The sequence below is a fragment of the Agelaius phoeniceus genome, chromosome 7, assembly GCF_051311805.1.
Source record: "Agelaius phoeniceus isolate bAgePho1 chromosome 7, bAgePho1.hap1, whole genome shotgun sequence".
In the NCBI taxonomy this organism is placed as follows: domain Eukaryota; kingdom Metazoa; phylum Chordata; class Aves; order Passeriformes; family Icteridae; genus Agelaius; species Agelaius phoeniceus.
In genome coordinates, this window is record NC_135271.1 from 20818927 (window position 1) to 20842546 (window position 23620).

Consider the following 23620-nt stretch of genomic DNA (forward strand, 5'->3'; position numbering starts at 1 on the left):
TGTTCCCATTTAGCTGATGCTGAATGCAAACATTCCTGCGGTCCCAGTACAAATACACCCCGTAATGCTGCATTTTACTTTTGTAATTCACCAGAGCTGGTGGTTGTTAAGTGCCCAAGGAATCCGGTACACGTGTGTAATGTTCGGTGCCCACGGAAATTTAAGAGAGGTTGCACAAGGCTTCAAATAACAGCTCGTGCTTGGTAGGTAAGATGTGAGAAGCATTAGCTAATTCAAAAGCTCCGAATTATAAACTTTTCCAGTTTGGAAAACACTGATTGGTGCAGTAGGACTGTGAGAAAGGAAGGAATTCAGAAGCTATCCAGACACTGGCAAAACCAAAAGGTAAGATGGAGAGTCAGAGGAAGCCTTTTAGTTCTTTGAGTGCTTTTACTGATGTTGTGATATCCATTAACATTCCTTCCTGAAATTCGTCTGTCACGTTCCTCAAGTCCCATTTTCTTGCAGGAAAAACAGCGGGCTGCAACATCGAGCTGGTTTCTGCTCTTTTCCACAGGACATGGATGTGTCAGAGGAACAATTGAGAGCAGCCACAGCTGGGGAGTGGGGTGCAGGTGTTCCAGGCAGAGCAGATGGGAGGGGTCTGGAGGGAAAGCAGGGGTTTCCTCTGGATGATATCAACGCTTTTTCACACATTGCTGATGTCGGGAAATGCAGCTCTGAGTGAAAAGGGCATTGTAGCAGTTCAGCTGCAGAGTCTGCCTCAGTTTGCCTGGTGAACCAGCACAGGGTGTTCCCAATGAACTTCCACCTTTGGGGATTCAGCTGGTGAGACACAAGGCTTGCTGGGCAGCAGAACAGGATAAATTTAAATCCTGCCTCTTGCTAAATTGATGCTTAGGCTTGTCATAAGCAGCAGCATGAGATGATGGTTGCAGCCCCTTTTGGTTTTGTTTTGTTCAAGTAATGACATTGTGTCCCTGGCTGCTTTTTGCAGCAGTGGCCTGTCAATGTCCCCACCTTGTGTGGGCTGATTGCTCCCTGACAGAGAAACAGGGAAGGGGTGGGCAAGCATAATTACAGCCTGACAGGGGCTCAGGATCAGACCTGGAATGTGAAATCAGCTTGAACTCCACTACTGAATTACTGATGTTGCACATTGTCCCTGTTAAGAGTTAGAAAAAAGGGGAGTGAGCTGGTTATAGTGAAACCAAAGGCTTGTGGTGTTTCAATTTTTTTTTTTTGTTTGTTTTTAAATAATCAGAACTTGAAGCATATGTGAGTACATCTGTGTCAGTTTTAATGGTAGGGAAATTGTCCTCTTGCTACATGCCTGGAAAGAAAAAACAAAAGAAAAAAGCCAAGCCACCTCTGCAGGCAGTGATAGTTCCAGCGCAGCAAACTCTTGAGTGTGAGCTAAGGACTGCACAGCTGTAGGGAGCTGCTGACAATTGTTGCTGTTCTGCTGTTGGAGGGTGATGTGGAAAACCTGGGACAATTCCATAAGGTGCTGTATGCCAATAACAGGGCATTACTTCATTTCCCCTGTGGAGAATGTGTGCATTTAATTGTATAAGGCTTTGGGGGTTTTGCCTATTCTCTGCATTCTCTCCTATTTATAGCTGTCATTAGCTCTTTTTCCAGAATGGCCAATGATAGGGTTGCTGTGGCAGTGGGATGCTGTGATTTTTAATTTGCCATCCCTGTGGCCAAGAGGGGCAAGAAGATTTTAGATTAAACTGAAAATTTAAATTTTATCCCAGTCCCAGGCACTGCAAGCAGTGGATACAGCAGTCTGTGTTTTAAGAGGCTCTGTGTGGCGTGGGAGTGTGTGGATAAAAGCATTTTAAAGACATAGCCTGCCAAGCACTTCTCCTCCCAAGCATGTTGTCCAACATAAAACAGATCAAACTGTGAAGGATTACTGAATTGACTTTTAAATGATTTTTCTGAGAATGGAAACATGTTGCAAATGTTCTCACTCCATTGAATTTAAGGCTTAGATATGAGACCGAGGGGAGGAAGAACAGATTTGACAACTGCCTACAGGAAAAGGAGATATTTTGAAATGCTGCTGATCTTTCCTTTAGGGACAAGAAGGGTCAATTTGGGAGAAGCCTCAAGTGGTAAGTGGGTATGGGTGAGACCAGAGAACATTGAAGGAAGAATCTGATCCTCCTGATCTCTCAGGCACTGGGAGCAGGTTCTGGTCCCATCCCTCCCATAGATCTGGTTCTTGTAAATGGTTCTTGAGTAGCATTCATCTTTTTAAAGGTGTGTGAATGCATCCAAAAGTAGAAGCCACTTGCATTTATGTTTGCCACTGCTTCCCAAACTGTGGTGAGCACGCTGTCAGCAGTGCTGATGGGAAATATTAACAGCTGCAAGGCATCTTTGAGTGTATGGCAAATACTTGGACATGGATTTGGATTGCATTTCTGAGCTTTTTCTGAAGTTTAGCCATGTAATGTTGCAAGGGCTTGATTATCTTTTTCTGTGAAGTGTGCTGATTTTTGACATTTTGTATAAAGCTACTTCTAAAATTAGCATTTGGTATTTTGAAAGTGCTATATATTGATCCTCTACTACATTCTTCTAGTAGATTAATTTCAGTTATTAAGTCCTATTTAATTGATTAATAGATGTTTAAACATTGTTGGTTTCTCTTAGCAGTGCTTTTTCCCCCTGCCACTTTTTACCTCAGATAGATAACCAAATTATCCCGCAGGCTGGATTTTCCTTTGTTAGCCAAACCAGAGCAGGGATTAAGATTGGATTCCACCAAAGCAAAAGCCAACAATGCTGCCATGGCAGAACACTCTTGAATCATACATACGTGTAGGAGGTAATCTTTAATGGATTTTTGCAAAGGCTAGGCTATTGAAAATGGCTTTGAGCAATCAGTGTTAAATAAATTGTTTCAGCCTGTTAATTTTCTCATCATTTGGGTTTCTAGTATTTTCTAGCTTGCAAGTTGATGAAAAATATTTTAACCATACAATGCTGTAAATTATTGTAGAAAAAAGCCAAGCTGAAAATTAACCTTTGACCTAAAATGGAACTTTTCCAATATATTGATAAGTCAATATCTGCATACAACTTTTTGATCCAACTTATAATAGTCGATATAGTGTCTTCCTGTACCTCTTCTGCAAAACATGGCACTGAATTTGGGAATACATGGATGTTTTTGATGGGTTTGGCTGCTCTTGCTCTTGAAATTCCCAAGCAGTGATGCATGAAGTGTGATTGGTGGTATGTAATTTCACAATGGTAAATGAGGTATTGTACTTAGAACTTAAATTTTAGGTTTAAATTGCCTTTATTAGGATTTTGTGTTGGCTTTTTTTATATATTTGGCCACAAACCCATTCTTTAATAAGTTCCATACTTGAGAAGGGCTTTATTTTTTCAGCCTTCAAAAGTTATTTGAGCATTAGTTGATGTATGGGAAGTAATTAGGTCACTGAAACAAGATTGGTAGTTTAAAGAATTTGTCCTAATGGGATGCAGAAGTTGAAGTGATACCTCTGAAAAGATTCTAAGAATGTTTAAAAATTTTTTTTGGTGGTTCAGAGAGGTGAACTTTTAAGAATAAAAGTATCTTTCTCTACAAAAATATTTGTCCAGTGTTTCTGTTTAAAATAAATGCTCTTTTGTTTGTTTAGCAGAGTTGACTCAGCTTTGGTTGGTTACCATAGTTCAACACTGTTTTTGCATTTCCATGTGAATTTCTAGTAATTCCCAGGCTTGGTTCAGGTTTTGGGGATCTTTTTGTATTGCTTTGTTAGCTGCCTGTGGAGCTGTGCTTCTCTTCGTTGAATTTGGAAAAACATCAAGCAAGACTTAAGTCTTGATCGAAAATCCCTCAAATGTCACCCACTGATGAAAAACATCAAATAACTTCTAGTGAAGTAGTGGCTGCAGGGAGAAGGGAGAGATAAAAGACTTTGCTTGTTTTAAATTAGTGATCTCATGGAGAGGTACTGTGGCAAGGTAGCACTGGTTATATGAGGTAACAGCTGCTCAATGGCATTTTAGGAAACATGAAAAAATATTTAAATTAAAACGCGCAGCAGAGGTGGGGGGACCAAGGACAGCCTGGTAACATTCTGTGACAGCTGACTGGTGAAGCTGAGCTGCTGTTTTGTGTGGCTGTAGCTGTGCAGTGGCTGGGCCTTGGTTTGTGTGGTCAGCAAAGCTGTTCTCTCACCTCTGGTTCCCTGTTTGCGGCCGCTGCCGTGAATCTGTCCATTTTCCAGTGGAAGCTGAAAGCAGTAACTGTGTGCCCAGAGCTCCTGAGGAGCTCACTAATCTCCAGCGTTTGGATTGGAGGGATAAAAGGCTGGGAGGATCAAATAAGTGCCAAGTTTTGGCCTGACCTTGACTTCTTTGTCTAAATGACTTCCTTTATCAGACTTGCTTACTTTGTTTTGTTTGATCCTGGTCCCCTGCTCAAGCCCAGCTTCTGGCCTTTGCCACTCCGGTTATATTTGTGCAGTGTCTCCACTTTATCAGTTGGATTGTTGCTGCCCCTTGAAAATTTTGTTCTCTCCAGCAACAAAATTACAAGTAAATGAAGTAATTTGGTAGCTTCATGTAGCCAATACCAGCACTGTACTGGAATATAGGCACTTTAGAGCCCAGGGTTCATGAACTAAGATCAAATAGTGTGGTTTTTGTCTCTGAGCAGGTTCACTGAGTTGGTTTCCATTTCAGTATTAATGGAGGTGGAAAAGAAACTCAGATTAGTATTACTGACAAATTTAAACTCTAGTGTGGAGATCCCGATGAAGCTTTTGATAAAACGCAGTCTTGCATGCACTTGAACATTGAGCTGAAATCATGTGAATACTGAGGTTTCGATGCCCACTGGAATCTTCAATCCTGTTTCTAGGAGTTTCATGTTCGATGTAAAGTGGACCAGAAGGCATTGTTGACTATTACAAATTAAATTTTGGAATCATGTGGACTACCTGGGTAGATGCAATGACTTTGAGAATGTTCCTTGGAAACATGATTTTAATGTAGTGTTCTTTCAATTTTTATTCCTCAAGTAGTGTTACTAGATAATGCCTGTGAATAATTAAAATAACCTTGCGCTAACCTTTGCTGTTTGTTTTATTCTTGTTTCTTTTGTTTTTCCCAGGACAAAATGGCCAAAATGGAGGTCAAGACATCGCTTTTAGACGACATGATTGGGGTGGGAGATATGGTTCTTTTAGAGCCACTTAATGAAGACTCCTTCATCAATAACCTGAAGAAGCGCTTTGATCACAATGAAGTTTATGTGAGTATATGTTAAAAAATAACATCCTATGGGGAGCTATGCTGTCATTCTTAAGATATGTGTTTATTTATAAGAATACACACAGACTGAATGCCTGAACATTATCCATTGTATTAGGGATGTTTTAAACCTTACTTGTGCTGTAGCCTTTCCTGTACTACATTCTTTGCATTTGATCTTCCCCATCTGGGGTATTTTTCCTTTTTCTTTTTCTCCATTACACGACATGGGAGACCTCTGATTTTCATAAAGAGCAGTTCCAGAACTGCTGCTGGCAGTAACTTTGATGCTCCTGTTGTCAGAGGGCATTGCAGTTATAAATAATTCATATACAGGGAAGGCACTTCCAGGATGTTACAGCGGCTGAAGCAGAAACAATACACGCTCAGAATATGCTAAAGGTATCTTAAATATTGCCTGCTATCTTTGATTTGCAAAAAGGTTATGTTTATTGCAAAGGCTGGGTTTTAAACTAAATACAATGAGCTTGGATATATGTGGAAGTAATCAAAGTCTTCAGGCATATTAATCTCTGAGTGATGATCACAGGAGAGATGTTGTGAACTGGCAGTTAGAACACAGGCAGGGAATGAAGAGGCAAATGGTGATTCCAGTTAAGCTTTTAGTTTCCTGCTTCATCTCTTTGTTCCACTTTTGCTAAAATGTGCACGGTATTGTATCTGTTTTATTGCTTAGGGTGTGTGAACTTAACAGTTTGAAGAGACTTTCCAAGGCTGCTGGTGAGCCTAAATATTTAAACCAAAGTATATCTGTGATCTGCAAGCCATCATGTCTGCAGCTTACTAAAATCAAAGAGATGTTCTGTACTTAATTATAATTTAGTCTTCCTCCCCTTTTTAATTTTTGGGGTGATTATATTTTTCATTCTTGCTGAGCATTTGAACTATGATGGTTTTGTTATTCTGGAGATTGGAAAGGAAAAGGTATGGGAGGATCTGTGCTATTTTTGTTTGCTTCTTCTATCTCTTAGCTATAGTCTATAGCTAAGAGATAGAAGAAGCTGATAGTCTGCTATTCATTGTCTGCCATGTCTTTCTTCTCAATTTTTTGTTCAATCAGGCCTGCTCCCTTTTCTGTGCACATTAGATTGGTAATACACAGTTGCTCCTAACTGCTATTGTATCATTTCCACTGATTGCTCCTTCAGGTTGTACTGACAATTTAAATTAAACAGTAAAATTAGATTAAGAAAAGACTCTCAGTATCCATGAAAATCTTGTTTGAAGAAGAAACCAAAACGATGCATATTTGTGGAAACGTTTTTCCCTCAATGGTTAAAAAAATTAACCTTTTTTGTTTTTAAACTTCTGTTATACCTTTGAGAGTTACATTTGCAAAACTTTGTGTCTTGAATTTTCCTTGGTCTTTGAAAATGGGTTCTGTTCCCTATGGATAACCCTTGGTTGTTGATACAGACAAGTAGATATTAGACTTCTCTTTTCTGCTCTTTCCTCTTGTTTCTGGCAAATCCTTCATTTCCAATAACTGCAGTGGCTGCCTCTTCTGGGAATCAGAGGTTTTTTTTTCCAGTCAGTGGCTTGTATGCTTAATATGTTCCACATCAGTTTTAGGGTTAATACTCTATTCCTAGTGCCTGCAGTAACAGTGGGTGATTCTGAATCATCCCATTCCATTTAACTCAAGAAAATATGAAGGAAAAGAAAATGAAAGAGCTGTTTGCCTGGAGATTAAAGGAGACCCAGCCTTTGATATGACCCACTTTGGGTCATATTTGAAAGTTTTATTTAAAGCAATAAAGATGCAGACCTGTTCTGTGAGGGCACCCTGGACTGTGCAGTTTCTTATGAAGGATTGCTATAAATCTAATGCAAGCGGATTTGCCAAAGGGGGTTTTGGTTTCTTTTTTTTTTTTTTTTTTCCAGTCAACTGCTATGGATTTTCCTGTCAACTCCTATGGATTGCATTTAATTACATGTTTCTGCTTAATTCAGACTAGATATGTTTTTTCTTGAAAGAAACTGAATGCTGTAATGGCAAATGGGTGTTCTATTTTGTTATTCTCTGCTGTTATGAGCTAGCTGACAATGTGTGTTCAAACACATTTCTTTGAGATGGTGACATTGAAATATGTATTTCCCCCAGTTTCTGATTCTGCTGCACCTGGCACTGATGTGCAATTTAATTATCTGTATTATGTTCTTTGGTAGGTGATACCAGGTGCCACTTTTCCCTAGCAATGTAGGATCCTTTGGCTTGCAGGTGGGAAGGTCTGTTTTTTCAAGGTCTTACAAGCTCTGTGTGTGAATCTAGAATTTGAAGGCCAAATGTCACAGATCTTTGCAAATATTAAAACATTCACTACGTACAGTGGTGGAAAAAAGAGATGTTCATGCCTGTGCCACATGCTGCTTCCAAGTATGCAAGTTACTTGGCTTGTGATGCTGCATGGTTTTATTTACCAAATCACTTGAGGAATATTGTCTCCTCTCCATATCAGCTGGGTTTTGCTGCCTTGCGAATTTTTTGCATATTTTAGAAAATTTGTAAAACAGTAACAGTTGGAATGGTGCTCACTGTAACAACCACGTTAATTTTCAAGTACAAACTCTTCTCTACCTTCTCCTTGCTGCTGCCACTCATGGCAACTACACTTTGCATTTCTGGTTTTAGACTCTGATGGGGACAATGGAGCCTCTGTTACACCTGGAAGCAGGGCTTGTTTTACCATGTAAAATCTGTAGTTTGCATCCAGGGGAAACCAAATTGCACTACTGAAGAGCTGCTGCTGCTGCTTAACCAACACTGCAGATTTCTGCTCCTCCAACAAGCTGCATAGAGAAATTGACCTCTCAGGATCCTTTCAGAGGGCAGTAGGTATGGACTTGTCCTTTAATGGCTGAGCTGTGGGCTTAAGTTCAGCCCTCATGTCAGTATTCCACCGCAGGCACTGCCCGAAGTTGTGCTCAAGTTTAAAGAACAAAGTCAAGCTGCAGCAAACCAGGCTTACTCAACATGGTTTTCTAAACCATGCAGTCTGCATGGTTTCCTGCAGACTGAAGGCTCTGTCAGTGCTACATATGTTAGTTTTTAAAGGGAGGTGCAGTTGTAACCTTCAGAAGGGTTTGTTGTGAGGAATGAGACCTGTAACATGGATAACGTTGAAGATGCTGTGAGGTTGGCCAGGTGCTGCACGATGGTGTTAGCCAGTCTTGGTAGGTAAACTCACTAAGGGGACTTAAAGAGAGATGGACACAAGCTTTTTAGTAAAGCCTATTGTGACAGGATGAGGAATATTGGTTTTAAACTCAGAGGGTAGATTTAGACTAGATAATAAGCAAGAAATTTTCTTCATGATGTGGATAGTAAAACACTGTAACAGGCCATCCAGAGAGGTGATAGGTGATGAGGTGATTGCCTCATCCCTGGAAGCATTCAAGGTCACCATGGAGATGGATTCTGAGCAACCTGATCTAGTTGGAGATGTCCCTGCTCATTGCAGGGGGGATTGATTGGACTACAGACCTTTAAATGTTCCTGCCAACCCAAACTCTTCTGTGATTCTATGACATGTGAGACTCAGATCGAGCCATTAGTGAACAATGCCAAACCTCTCCCCTCCCCATAGCCAAGGATGACAAGATGGTTGGGCTCATTCCACTAGAAGATTTTGTGCCTTTTCTAGTCTCTTTCACAGTTTTTATGTTCGATGCCGAGTGTTTGATGTTGGAGATCCTAGTGCCAGCTCCATCTGCCCCTTTGAAACTCTAGATCTTCTCCACCAGAGCTCGCTTTGCAAGAGGCAAAGCTCTTGGAGCTCTTTAGCTCTGGATCCTCTGATGGCCCTTTTGTATCATCCCAGGCACATTCACTGTACGCCCTTCAAGAACACTTCATGCCATGGTGCAAACACGGCAATGAGCTCCCTCCTAAGAGTGAGGGAGCAGATTGTGGCCTGATTACCTGTTGTTCAATTTTATGTGTATTTGGTGGAAAGTTTAATAGACTTGGGTGTTGTGTTACATACTAGAGCGCAAAGCTGGAGGCTGTGCCTATAAAAATAAGCATGAAGGCTGGTGGAGCTGGAGTTAGGCCAAATATTCTACTAAAGACCATCAAATTCTGCAGTAATCTCATGCTGAGTGGCTTTGGGAGGGGGAGGGTTTGTTGGGTAACACGCATGTGTTAATTGGAAATGGGAATCTTAGAGTTTAGTCATGTCTGGAAATGTCTGAGGTATGTCTGACCAAGAAAAATCTCATTAGAAAGCTGTAATTGTTTATTATATTGTTTTTGCAACTCTTAAAGTTTACATTGATAAAATTTGCATTGCTGTTCCACAAAAGCTCTTTTCTGTAACTGTTGGTAACAAAAGCCCGTGGGAGTCTTTCGTTAACTTTACGAAGTAAAATGTGGCTCATGGGCAATGCATTAGCAAGTAGGAAAGAATCCCACAATGTTGATTATTTGAAGGTTTCAGGGAGCACTTTGTGTGGTTAAAATGTGTGACCTGCAGACCGCATGGAAAACTTTAAATACATTCATAAAATTCAGTTTGTGTGTGATTGATGAATTTTTGACTTGTTCTGTTGAACTCCCTCTCTTAAGGTTTGTTTTTTTTTCTAAGTTGGCTGAAATATGCTCGCCGAATCCGATTCAGCAATTATTTTTCCTTTGCAGTTTGGGATGCTGACAAATGGGAGGGGGCATCTGTCTATATATACATTTACAGTGACTCATGAATGGTAGAGATTTTGGGTAAAATGTAGTGTTTGTATTGGTCTGAAACTTATTTTTATGCTGGGTTTGCTGTTTTGTGAGAGATGTGGAAGTGTCAAGGGAGGTGTGAGGAGTCTGGAGGGGAGGGGAGCTGTGTAGGCTCACAGGAGTCAGCCTTTAGAGGTCAGATATGGCTTTATTCTGCTGCCCTGCACATTTTTCCCCACAGTTATGTTGTTTCTTGAAGTCTTCCCAAATTTGCAGAGGTCAACATTTTGTTCCTTACAAGAAAATGTTTGTTTGCTTTTTGTTCTTACAACAAAACAGAATCTTTCTCTGATGTCAGCGTTTAATTTGTACTTTCTGGTGCGTGGAGTTTGTGGGCTGCTTTGGGCAGCAGCAGTCTTATGTTACTGAACATTTGTTGTTTTATCACTGAAACATTAAATATTTGGCATTCCAGGGTAATAACTCTTGTTTTATCTGTTTGAGGTACCATCCTTATGGCTGCCTTCTGCTGGCATGGCTGTTGACATGTGCTTATTTCATAGACTGAGCTGCTTCCTGTTGATCTTGATTGCTTTAATATTTTAGGGTTAACCTTTTTGGGTTTGACTTGCTTTTACTCCACCGTGTCTGTCTATACTATTGATTCATCCATTTTCAACTACCTTAGATTATTTAGGACTTCACTGAATTGCTGTCAAGCACAGTTTCTTTGTTCCTGCTGCACTCGTACCTGGTATTCCAGATGCTACATTTGCAAGAACAGGGTAGGGAACACATTTATGTGAATGGGACCAATTGTCCTGGTCTGCATCAGCCTTGTGTAACCATCCCACTGATGCTGTGAAGAAGAGACTTGTGGTATTGGGCAACACAAATGCAGCTTACTGGGAAGATCTGTGTGGTAGTAGTAACTGAATGACTGTTGAAGTTCAATTTTATTCTCAGTTTTATTATGCTGATGCCAGCATGATCATGCTCACCTTTAAAATGTGGTTCTTGGGGCCAGGTGGGGTCCTTGGCTGGGTTTTGATGAGGGCTGTTGTCCCCTGTGGATTTAGGGTACGTCATAGCTGCGTGTGTGCTGGCTGGTGGCAGGATTGTGCTTTGCTGCTCCTGCAGCAACACACATGAGAGTCTTTCCTCCTGCCAGATCTGACCCTGCTCTCTTGTCCTTTCATGTGTTTACTTGTGTTTAGCCAGCGAGTCCATCCTGGGCTGCTGGTCTCCCTTTGGGAGTTTGAGGAGTGGCAGGTGTGGTGGCTGTCCAGCTTCCTAAAGGCAGGATGGTTTGAGAGCTGGATCAGAGCAGCCTCCATCTGCCTGTGATGGGAGCCCAGGGGACCTGAGTTTCCTCCCATCTCCTTCTCTTCCTCCCTTGGGGAATGCCTGTGTCAATTTGAGCAATTTTCCCATCAGTGCCTCAACAGTTTTGCCCTTTGAGGGAAGCTACTGAGTTGTAGTAATAATATTGTTGCAGCTGCCACAGGCTAGGACCTTGAAGCCTGCTGCTTCTTCAGATGTGAAGAAAGGCTTGTGTGCCCAAGGCACATCTTTTCTGTGATAGCTTGTGGCCTAAGAAGTATTCTGCCTCCCTGCAAATCTTCCTTTGCTTTGTTATCTAGATAAAAATCCTGTGGGTCCTCTGGCCCTTCACATCAGCCTGCTCCAGCAAAACAAACTTCATAACTTGCCCAGAGTCAGGAGTAAAGATTTTCACAGCAGGTTGGCTGCTTTTTACCTTGAAGTGCTTTGTGGGAGGAGAGTTATTTATCTCAAGGCAGTGCTTTGTTTCCTTTCCTTTTTGTACAGCTCCCACGATTCAGAGCCTCGTGTTTGAGGCACTGCTTGTGGGGCTCCATGCAGTATTTGCATGAAGGAGTAAGAAAACAGTAATAAGGATCAGAGAAAACTGAATGCATTTGGTGGGCTGTGTGTAGGGGTCTTCTCCTCCCCTACACACTCCTTCTTTTTTGCCTCTGATGTGATACTTTGAAAAAGAGAGGAGAAAGTGTAGGAAATGCCTCCGGTTACAGTGTTAGCTTTGCCTCAAAATACTGTGTATTTCTTCACTAAGGTGATGATGACATCTGGGTCATTTTGTGATGGTTTCAGTGCACATTATATGATAGCAAAACACTGAAGGAAGATTAATGAAAGACTGACAAATGAAAAAATAGAAGCAAAAGTGTCCAAGGGCTGTAAAAACACGGCTTTCACCCTGAAGAGCATAGGATAGCCTTGGCTGCAACAGGGCAGAAAGCTCCCCTTCTCTCCCCCCACCTTTTATTCATACAGAAATAATGGAATATTTTGGAATGAATGCTCTCACTAATGTTTTCACCGGTGGTTTCTTGGCACAGACATATCCAATCTCCAGCTACTGTTTGCTTGTGAAAACAAGTCTTTCCTTTTTGAAAAGTGGGCAGGCACTGATGTTTGAGGGTGCTTAAACAGTGTCTTGAAAATTCCTCATGTCACCTTTGAGTTGACTTCTTCATTGCCTATTTTCAGGTTTTGCCTGTATTTGTATCCTGTGTATGGACTCTTTTTGTTTGTATAAATCATCCCAGTGTAGCCAGAGATGAGACAAGCAGAGAGGATTAGCCTGCTTCATTAATAACAGCACTGGAGTCTGTTCATGATGATATTGAGGTTAGCAGCAATGTTCACTGAGCAGGGCAGAGATTTCTGTGCCCTCAAGAAGCTCAGAAGTGAAACCTGATCGGCTGCGCTCGTGCATGCACTTCGCGTACTCGCTCCGACTTGCAGTGTGGGTGTCTTCTGGCAAATGAGCTGCTCTTACTCCAGGGCTTGGATCTCAAACAGCTTGCAGTGCAGTTAAGGGCTTGATCCTGGCCACTGCTGGCTGCCCACAGCTTGTCCAGGCTGCTGCTGCTTGCACAGTGGCTTGCAGGATCAAGCCCATATTGAAGGACATTTTAGTAGTGTGGTTATCCTCTTTGACTTAGGTTGCCTGTGTTGTCGTTGTTTGCTCTGGGATGCAAATGTGGGCTTCTGCCTTTGTGTGACCTCTTTGAGCTTTCTTTCTTGAGTCATTATATCAGCCATTAATGTACTTTGTACAGGACTGTTATTTTGTCTCCTCACTTTCTTATTTTCCTTGATTGTTTTTCCCTTCTTATCCCTTCAGGACCTCATCCACTGCTCTTCTAGGTAGGTTTTTTTACAGCCTTTACTGTCCCATGCAGGTTTTACACGGCTGCCTGTCCTGGTTAATAACTGCATTAAGCACAGAGAGTAGTTTACCAGGATTGGGGGTTTTTCCTATTACAACATACAGACTTTGTCCACTGTATCTCTGGGACTAAAATGCTGTTTCCAAGAAGGTGGGCTTGAGCAAGAGGGTTTTCATCATCATGGAGAATAGTCTGTGTTTGTTCAGCAGTCCAGTGATATATTTCCCTGCTCAAGCTCCCAGCTCACTGAAGCACAAGGAGTGTTGGCCCAGCATTGCCTCAACCTGAAGTGCAGCTGCTCAGCTTGGATCACAGGTGGAGTTTATTTTGTATGTGCTGCTGTGGAACAGTGCCTGCAAACCCTGGAGTGTTACAGGATGAAATCCACGTCTGTTTGTTTGTTTGTCTGTCTTTTTCAAGTACCCTGCCCATCCCTCTCCACCAAGCAATACAAACACCTCCATTCCCATACACAGGAATGAGTAAATCAAAGACCCAGAAACAGCAATGGGCTCAGGTGGTTTTGCTTTTAGTCTTCATGTTGCTGTCTTCCTTACTCTTTTAAAACATTGTCTCTTGCAGCTTTGTGCTTCCAACCTGAAAAAACACGATGGACCAGAGGCATGGTGCATTTAGCTATTTTGTTATGGCCAACCACACTGTAAAACAAATTTGAGCTCACAACATGATTGTTCAAATAATAGGTGATATTTTAATACAGTACTGATCTAGCTGGTAACGCTTACTAAAATAGGAAACTTCAATATAGAGTAAAGTTGTAGTTTTAAATTTGCCTGGCTCTGTTTGAGATTGAGACAGCTCAAAACACTTAGAACATGTAAGTACAGGCTTCCTCTGCCATCTCCTTGGCCTCAGCTGTTCTGAACATGCAGTGGCACACATGCTTATGAGTTGGCAAGATCCAGAACTGCAGTAGGTCAGGCAAATACAAAGGAAAATGAGTATTATATTAGAAAGAGAATTTTCACGTGTCATATTAAAAAAACTGCCCGAAAACCAGAACACAGCTCTCCTCCACCACAATGAAAACAGTGCTGGGCAGCCTTGGTTTGGGATTAATTCCAATAAAACCTAGTCACACTTTTCTTTGATCTACTTTGTCTCCCATTTCAATGAAACGTTTTGGTGACATGATCTGAAACTCTTCAAAGATCTAGGAACCAAATGATTATTTGAGCATAGCCATTACTAAAGCAATGTGCATTATGTGTATCTGGAGTATTAAAATTGGCCTGCATAAATGGAAGAATCCAAACTAGCAATCTTATTTTACTAAAATTTTTTTTGTTTTCTATTTCTGTGCTCCAAAGTTTGACACATTAAATAAATAGAGAGAAACCTTGTTGCCCCCTGGGAATTAGTGCACTTGCCAGGTACATTTGTACTTGGGGCATTTTACAGCAGGACTGACTTGTGTGCAGCAGCAATTTCTCTGGGCTGTTACAGGCTACAAGAGGTAAGAAGCAGTGGGTTTGTTTTCAGCAGAGCTGACAAAAGGGATGTAGGCTACAATTCCAAAAGGCTTGCCACAAATCCGTGTAGATGTTGAATGATTTTAACCTCTGCAGAAGGTTGCTTTGCAGAGATTGCCACAGATCCAGAAAAGCTTTTAAGGATACAGAGCAGGCTTTTATGACAGCCCCAGCTGGACAACTTCTGTGCTTCTGCCTCAACTGGTGTCAGTAGTGTTCCCTGGCTTCTGCAGATCCAGTCTCCTCTCTTCTGGCCTTTGGGGCACTGCAAGTCTAACTTTGACAGGAGAAAAAACAGCTTTATTAATATACTGTGTCCCAGGGTGTGAAATATTCTTCTGTTAGTTGTACTAGTGCTCTTTTAAAGGATGCCCTTCTTGGGTTGGCCTGCACTGCCTCTATCCTGTGTACCAGATTTCACTGTGCACCCTGGCAGCAGAGGTTGTTTGGGGACCTTTCACTGGGCTCACTGAAAGGTGTCTGCAGCCTCTTAGCTGGAAATGTCCAGTTTATAGCAACAACTTTCCCTAACCTTTGACTGGGAAGAGGCTGCTGCCTGTACATTTCTCACAAGCAGCAAGAGCCTTATCTTGCTATTTGAGGCTTTTTCTTAAGCCAGTCTGCTTGGGTGGGACAGGCTCAGAAGGCCTTGCATGGTCCCTGTAAACTGGAAGTAGCACTAATATCTTGTCCCAAGTGGTTACATTGGCCTCCAGTCCTAGGGGGAGAAAATGGGACATCAAAGAGTCTTGGTCATTGCATCTGGACCAGTACTTAGAAGTGATGTGTAACAAACATGAACAGCTTTTCCAGTTGAATTGGAATTTGGAATTTTCTTCCTGCTTGAGGTGTTAACCCCTTATCTGAACAGGAATGAGTTGTATGTGTTGTTTTGGTGGCGAATGCAGAGTGTGTTGTCATTTAAGCTGACAGAAATTTGAATGCTCTGTTCTGAAGCAGTGTTGTCACACCACATGAGAGATGCGCTGAGAAATGATGAGTAAGGGTCCTTTTGCTTTGTGTTCTGAGCAAAAACTCACAGAATTCACCTTTGTGAATTGCATTAAAGTAGAAGTTGGGAGGAAGGAGTGTTATTAGGAGTCTAGTTAGCAAAACTTCAGGAGACAGCAGATCTCACCCAAACTTGCATAAGGAGACCATGTCAAACCAAGAAAGAAATCAAATCTCCTGGCTGTATTCTGTGCATCCATCATCATGAGGCCAACTCTTCTTTCATTCTTGTCCTTAAGCAGGGAAATTCAAGACTCTCTTTTGTCCCTGGGGTGCTGTGGTATGGTCTCCCACTACTCTTGGGCGTTCTGCCTTCAGCACTGGAATGTTCCTGTGCTTGTCGCTCGCTCGAGGATTTAAGCCATTTATTTTGTTTGTTTATAATAGAGCTCTGGTGGGAAGACAGATGTTATGTGGGAAAGCTATTTTCCGGATCTGCTTATCCCTGTTATGTGCAGTCTCACAGACCACCAGTAGCAAGTAGCTATTAGGCATCAGCTTTGAGAGATTGGCATTTTCAGAAGAGGAAATGTATTAGTTCTTGTAAGCAGCTTTGCAACAAACCCAATGACTTCTTGGCACACTTTGGCTTGGTGTTTAAAATGGATTGGAGCATGTCTTTGTTTCAATATAGCCATTTGACCTTTTGAAATATTAGTATTTTAGGAAATGGCCCGTATTTGTTTGTATCTGGCAGCAAAGAGCTGACTTGAATTCCCAAAATACATTGTCTAAGCAGCACTTAGCTATGAAGACATGGTTCTAAATAAATCTCATTTAAATGCCTGTGTTCAAAATTAAAAATCAAGGTTTTCACTTTCAGTAATCTTTCTTTATCTTGAAGTCCCAGGGTACTTCAAGGAACTTAGCAATTAAATTGTATGCTATTATGATAGCAGAATAAGGACAAGTCTTTGTGTTCCAAAGAATTCATGTTTTAGAATATAATGTTTAAGATTTGGCCTTCATCTCTCTTCTGCTGATACTTTACAGCACTGGTTTCACAACAGGCTGAGCTCACAAATTCCTAAGATTTAGGAGGAAACAATTTATTATTGTTTTATCAGAAAAGAGTCCTAATTGGGCTATCTGTGCACTTGGGAAGACTAGAAAGCTTCTTAGTCTTGGGCATCTGTTAGTCTTGCCAGGAATCTGTAGACTTCCAAATTGCCAAGGCCGCGTGTATTGAGAGAGAGCAAAGTAAACACTGTAGAAAGGCAATTTTAGCATTTCCATCTTGTTCAGCCAAAGAGATTAGACATAGCTGGAAAATTATTTCCTCCATAGGGGGAGGATGACCACAAAACTAGAACCATTTTTTCTTTATTTGAAGAACATTTACATAAGCACACACTGTGGTGTGTGCTTGAAAGAGCAGAACTCCTAATTTTTTGGCTGCTTCTGATCCATCCCAGGAATAGGAAACACTACAAAGATGAGCTTTAAGAGTCTCTGGAGGCCTCATGCCACTTGTTTTATCACTGCAGTCTGGTTTATTCCACTCAGTTTGGGACAGAAGATGCCATGTGAGTTCACAGCCTGCCTGGGCATATGTGTGCAATGGAAAATGGGAAATATTCCTCTCCTCGCTTTCTGCTTAGGACCAGATTTAGTAGCATTTAGCAGGAAATTGCTTTAGGCATGGAAGTTAGATCTGGAAGGGTTGCAGCAATTAATATTTCTCATTTGTAATTTCAGCCCTGGCCATAATTTGGTGCTCTACTGAACATGCTTGGTCAGTAGCTTGGGCTCCTCATGCCTCTCCTCCCATTTCAAAGTGCAAATTACAGTATTTTCTCTAAGAAGTGATGTGGGGAAAAATCCAAATAGTGTTTGTCAGGTGCTGAGATATCAGCACAGAAGCCCTTTAGAATCATAGTGCATTTAAAAAAAACTATTGTTGGTTTTTTTCTTCTGTAGTTACTGCAAATGTAATCCAAGTAATGGGAACCTATGGCTTTCTGTAGAGCATATACACCTCCTAGGGAGCACTGGTTACTGGAAAAAACATGTTTCATCAGGTGTTATTTATTTGTTTCACAGTTGTGCAAAGAGATACCAAACACTTGGGGTTTTTATTAGTCTTTGGTCAGTATCTGCAGGCAGGATGGAATGGGGTTTTGGCATTTCTTGCCGCTCAGTGTATTTGTTTGCAGCCCTTGGAGCTGGAGGGAGGCGCAGAAAGCTGTGGGATATCTGACAGTAGGCTTAAGGATTCAAGTTTATTGTGTACAGAATTGGTCTTCCTTGAGCCCAGCAGTGCATGGGGTCTAACAGAGTGAAACAACGTATTTTTCCCTTTGCTTCCCAAGGGTGATGGTGAGTACATTTAGAATCTGAAAATACAAATTGCACTTCACATCTGCTGAGGAACCATGGCAGAAACCTGTCCAAGGCTGTTCCCCTTCAGGTTTCTTCTGTGCCTGGGGCTTTGACAAGGTGACATAAAGTTCCTCCTTGGGAAGAGGGGCACAGTCCAGTGCCAGCCTTGCCTTTTGGGGTTTGGTGTGAGTGGCCAAGGGCTGCAGCAAAGCTTGTGTGACATTTGCCATGCAGATGGAGTCAGTTCTTCGTGAACATCTGTGTCCTTCTGCCTTTCCCTCCCCCAGCTGAATTAGTCACAGAAATATAGTGTGATTGGGCTTTCTTTTAGAAAATGTTCATAAGAGGCTTTCAGTTATGCAGAAATAGCTACTTGGGACCCAACAGAGAGAGTATCTAAAAGGTGTTTTGAAAATTATGAACATATTTATTCATTGCTACAATTAGGCCTTTTTTTTTTGTTTGTTTGTTTCCACAAAATTATTAAATGGGTAAATAATATATAAGCAGCAAAATTATGTCAAAAAGAAAATCCCACAATAATTTTCTCTTTTCCTTCAACAGACATACATTGGCAGCGTGGTGATATCAATAAACCCCTACAGATCTCTACCCATTTATACTCCAGAGAAAGTGGAAGAATACAGAAACCGAAACTTTTATGAACTCAGTCCTCACATGTAAGTACAGCAAAGAAATTTTAGTTTTCATTCTGTCTGGGAACAGATGGTACCAGCTGTCTCTCTCCTCAAAAGATCTGTTGATTAAGGCTACCAAAATGAAAATCACACCACCACTCCCCCAAAATGAATTTTTATTCACTCAGCTGTATTTTAAAGTGAAGTTAAAATGAGTTACTCTTCTTCTTTCATGCACTTAGGCCCTGGTATGTGCATTTCAGAACATTCCTCCCTAACTGTTAGCAGTAGCCAGTATTACAGCACAGTGAAGTAAGCAGTCTGTTTTCAAGGAAATCTGTTTCTTTCAAAGTCCAGATGCCTCCTGGGAGCCTCAAGGTGTTAAATATGTTTGAATCATATAGTGTTACTTTTGATAACTGAAACTCTTAAATTATCTTCGTGCAATGCAGGAAAAAACCAACCCTCTCACGATGAATGCAGAAACGTGTTGGATATGTCTGAATGGTAACTGTAGGAAAATTAAAGCTTGGTCTTCTCTGTGCTGGCTGGAAATGAGCCCATTCATAAAGGACAGCCAGAGCACCCTAAATGCATAATGCAAACTTTAGGACTAAAATAGGATGAATAATAGGACAAGGTGCTGTTTGCAGGTGTGGGTGGTGTGGCTGAAGGTAAGGTACGTGGTCCTCAAGGTCTGCATGTTGCTGTAATAATTTTACCTTGCCAGTTTTAGAGGTGAGGCTGGAGCCAGCTGTTCCTCTCCTCAGTGACACTGGGAAGGAGAAGGGTTTCCAGCTGTTTGTGGGGTTGCACCTGACCCTTCAGCCACAAATTCAGGAGACTGACTGGGTCAGTCAGTGGTCAGATAAGTGTCTAAACAGGGCCATACATTTATACATCTTGTTTCAGTGTTAACTTGTAGGTTAAATGAAAATTATGTGTACAAAGTGTTCTGCAAGATATTTAGTTAACTGATTAATTTTTTGCCTTAACACTTCATCTGTCACTCTCCCAGAAGCATAGTCTGAAATGCAAACAGCCCAATAATCAGATCAAATAAATTTCTGGTTGTTCTTGGACTTCTTGGTTCTGAACTCTGGCTAAATTCAGGTTTTCTTTCGTCACTGTTTTGTTTAGCAAGCCCAATTGCTTGCTAAATTGACACAGTTCCTTGCTAAAAGAACTTTCTGCTCTGCTAATTTTGTTCAGCTGCATAAAATTTGCTGTCAAATGATGGAGTATTTTAAAAATAAAACTTGTGAGTTAAAGTTTGTCTGACATCCTGAAAGTCAGTATGTACTTGGTTACACCTTTAATCAAGTACATACTAATATATTGATCTCCACATTTTTCTGTCCCTTGAGAGATGGTTTTTCAGAACAGAAATGGTCAAGAGTCATTCTTGTGTGTATTATGAGAGTCTGAACTTGGTAGAAAAGTATTTCATAAACATCATTCATCACTAATGACAATAATTTTATGGTCAGGTTCCCACCTCACAGCAATGACTTCTGGAGCCCAAACACTAGAAATCTACTTTAAGAGCAAGAGACCGAAGTGAGAAAATATTGACTTTTAATTTTTGTCATGAGATCTCAATTGGTTGATAGTAATAGATTTTCCTTGCAATTTGGATAGAGTCCCCAGTCAAGAAAAGTGTAGGCCTAATTTGGTTTGGACAGATATGATCTCTTCACAAATTTTCTTTATTTTATATTGCTTCTGTGAGAGTTTTGTCTTCTGACACCTAAGTGTCAGAAGTGGACAAAATATCTTTTAAAATAAAGGATTAGGAAATAATCTTTGTTTCTATTACATCATTTGCAAACTGTAGAAATATAAAATGATCTTACTTTATGGTGACCTTGCTTCCCTTCCCACCTGTCTCTAGATGCTTATGGGAGTTGCAGAATCAGGAAGAGTCTCTTTTGGCTCTGCTAAAATTGGTAGAATTCTCACCATCTTCAAGAGATATTTGGGCAGTGTTGTAGGTGTATAAAATAAGTGCTATGTAGGCTGCCTTATGGCATCTCTGGCAAACCTAAACCACTTCTCATCCCCTTTAGTGTGGAGTTCCTAAGGATTTGTGCCAGTCCAGTTGTCCAGCCTGCAAACACGGAGCTGGTCCTTGGCTGCTGGTTGATAGATCCTGAGTGGAGCTGTCAGCGTGGCTTGGGGCCAGGCCTGGGCTATTCACTGTGCCTGCCTACCCTGCTGCTCAGGACAGACTGAGGACTGACAGACTTAGGGACGGAGCTGGCATCATCCCACCCTTGGAGCTTGCAGCTAATGCTAGGGTTGGCTGCTCTGCAGCACTAGGCCATTGCTAAAAGCAGGGTTCAGGCGTGTCTAGGGAGGCTGCTGCACTTCCTCAGAGACCTTGCAATCTTTAAGGTGGCTCTTTTTTAGCTGCTCAGGAACTTTAATAAGGAGATGCTGTGAGGCAAATTGCAATTTGTGGTGTTTGTTCTGCCACGGGGGTAAAAAACCCCCATTGATTTGTGGAAATGTGCATACTTGGTTTTCTTTGATGTGTAAATCTCTGTTGAGCCATGGACTCTTCACAAGAATTGATTGTGGGGAAGACCCACTGGGAAAGACTTTTGGCTTCTGTTGTGTGATCCTGAGCAAAGTAAAACTCTTGATTGTTTAGAAGGAAACTAATCTATCCAACCTAAAAAATTTGTCTAGAAATAGAATTAGATATACTGTGTTCCTTATTTCAACATCTCTTTTTGTATAAATAATGTAACTTTGGTACTAGTGCTAGCTAGAAAAATGCAAGCAATTAATTAAAGCAAAATTTCTAGCAGTGGTTTGGTTAGAGATTGTTATAGATACTAGGTCAGTATGGCACCAAAACTCTTCCATCTCCTGTTGGTGTAACAGCTCAAATTCTCCAACATCTGCAGTTTTGGAGAGAACATTCAGGTTTGGGAAGACCAGGATTTAAGTGTCAGCATCTCTAGAACAGTCTGCCATGGGTTGTTCCCATAGGGACAGCTCTGTATGGAAGCTCCTGGAGAACCAAAATCATGTTTTGTTGATTTTCCAAGAATTTTCTGTGAGCTTCTGTCTGGGCTGGAGCTGCTTGTATGTGCCTCAGTGTGATAGGTGAGGAGGCTGTGCTTGAGAATATCAGTTGTCCCAGGTAAAGAGCAGGCTTGGCCAGCACAGGGAAACAGAAGGAGAAAAAGACAGAAGTTTATAATGACAGGAAGGAAATACCTGCAGATTTGCGGCTGTGTATGGTCACTGGAAGGAACACATTGTAGGGGGTGAAAAATCTGTTCAGGTGTTTTCTCAGCCCTAATCTGAGAGAGGAGGGAGGGAACACCTCGTCCTCTGCTCTGTGTTTCCTCAAGAGCGTCTGTGAGAGTGAGTGATGCTTTCAGTGACGCCAGTTAACACTTAATTGCAGGGCTTGGACAGGTTTGTTTTTCTGTTTTTTTTTTTTTTTTTTTTTTAATGATCTCTGGAAACTAGAGTAGGGTCACAGTCACACTTTGAATGGGCAGGGCAGCCAAACTGAGTTGCTGAGAGAAAGTTTCTGGTCAGGTGATTTTGGATAGCGTTATAGCTGATAAAATTTGATCCAAGAGGTTTTTGTTTTAATAGTTCATTCCTCCCTGAGTGCACTACTGTGCTACTGTTGTTGTGGCACCATGTAATAGAAGTGTTATTTTTCTAGGTCTCCTTGAATGCTTGTTTTCATGGTCTGTGGCTATTTGCATGGGTGTAATAGGAAGTTGACCAAACTTTTTAATTGCTGGCTTGTTGTTTTTGTTTTAATGTTGTTAATCTTGCTGGTTTTGTCTTTATCTGCAAGGCAGGATCAAACTTGTCTCTGACTTGGCAGGGCAGAGTATGACATTTCAGTGTTCAAACAGTTTGCTGCTTGATTTGTGCAGTTCTTACACTTCTGTTCTGCTCTCTCAGTTGATGTAATTACTCTTTCAGTTGATGTAATTGCTGCTTTGCTTACCTTGTGGCTGAGCTAGTCATGAGAGCAAACCAAGCTGTCTATCTTGCTATTTTACACCGATTTTTCCCTGGTGACAAAGGCAGCTGCTGGCATCGTTGAAGTCAATGCAATGGGAAACCAAATAGATTATCATCCCACATATTTGTAACCATCATGCTCTATCACTTCCCTACCAGTAACAGATTGGCAATAAGGGGTTGGAGAGTAGGTGCTTTCTTGAATTTTCTGTTTTAACCTTGTCTCCTGGCTCCTAGCAGCTCTCTGTCCCTGGCAGGGAAGGTGACAGGTGGCTTTTGGCTCCCCTTTATGGTCTGAGATGCCCTACCTGCTTGCTCTGAAAAAAATACAGATTATTTTAAGTTGGGGGACGAAGTAAAAGTGGGAGCTGTATTGCTAATGGCCAGCTACATTCAAATAAGAGTTCAGTCACTCTGCATGTTTTTTAGGCTATGCACTGAAGTATTTAGGGTGACATGAGAAATCTGGAGGTGGCTTTTATCACACACTTACTGAATTCCACATAGGAAATTTGAAGTATATTTTATTTACTTATTATTGATTATTTTAAATCAACGTTTCTGAAATTTTCTGAATAGTTTTCCATGTAAAGGTTTCAAATTTAGACTTAAATTTATGCAGGCAACTCTAGAAAACCTACTTGCCTTTATATGGGATACAAGCACAAATATACCAATGTGATACCTGTTAAATGCAATAATGAGGATCTTTTCTATGTTTCACATTTCAGTTATTGTCATGTAGATAATTATTTGGATTAATCATTATCCTGTGGATATCTGCAGTTACTCTGATAATGGATACAATTCGCTTTTCAGCTTTTGAGCTGATGTAAATGCTGAATATAGAAGTTAGATTTTTGCTTGTGGCTCTTTTTCTGCTGGTGTTAAAGGAACAGATGTCTTCAGGAACACCAAGGTTTCAGTAACTCTTTTTCCTCTATGATGTAAAGCAAACATTTTTGTCTGGAGGGTGTGATAAAGCTCCATCTGTGA

At 41.2% G+C, this 23620-nt stretch overlaps 1 protein-coding gene across 4 annotated transcripts in view; it reads left to right on the top strand.

The window, feature by feature from the left end:
* Positions 1 to 23620, top strand: part of MYO1B (myosin IB) — a 107141-nt gene that overhangs the window by 10437 nt on the left and 73084 nt on the right. For all 4 annotated transcript variants that reach the window (XM_077181179.1, XM_054636415.2, XM_077181180.1 and 1 more), the window contains 2 exons: positions 5111 to 5251; positions 18546 to 18661. In XM_077181179.1, coding sequence (XP_077037294.1) covers positions 5117 to 5251; positions 18546 to 18661 — 251 coding nt within the window. In that variant the 5' untranslated portion in view covers positions 5111 to 5116. Of the gene's footprint in view, positions 1 to 5110; positions 5252 to 18545; positions 18662 to 23620 lie in introns of those variants that run through there.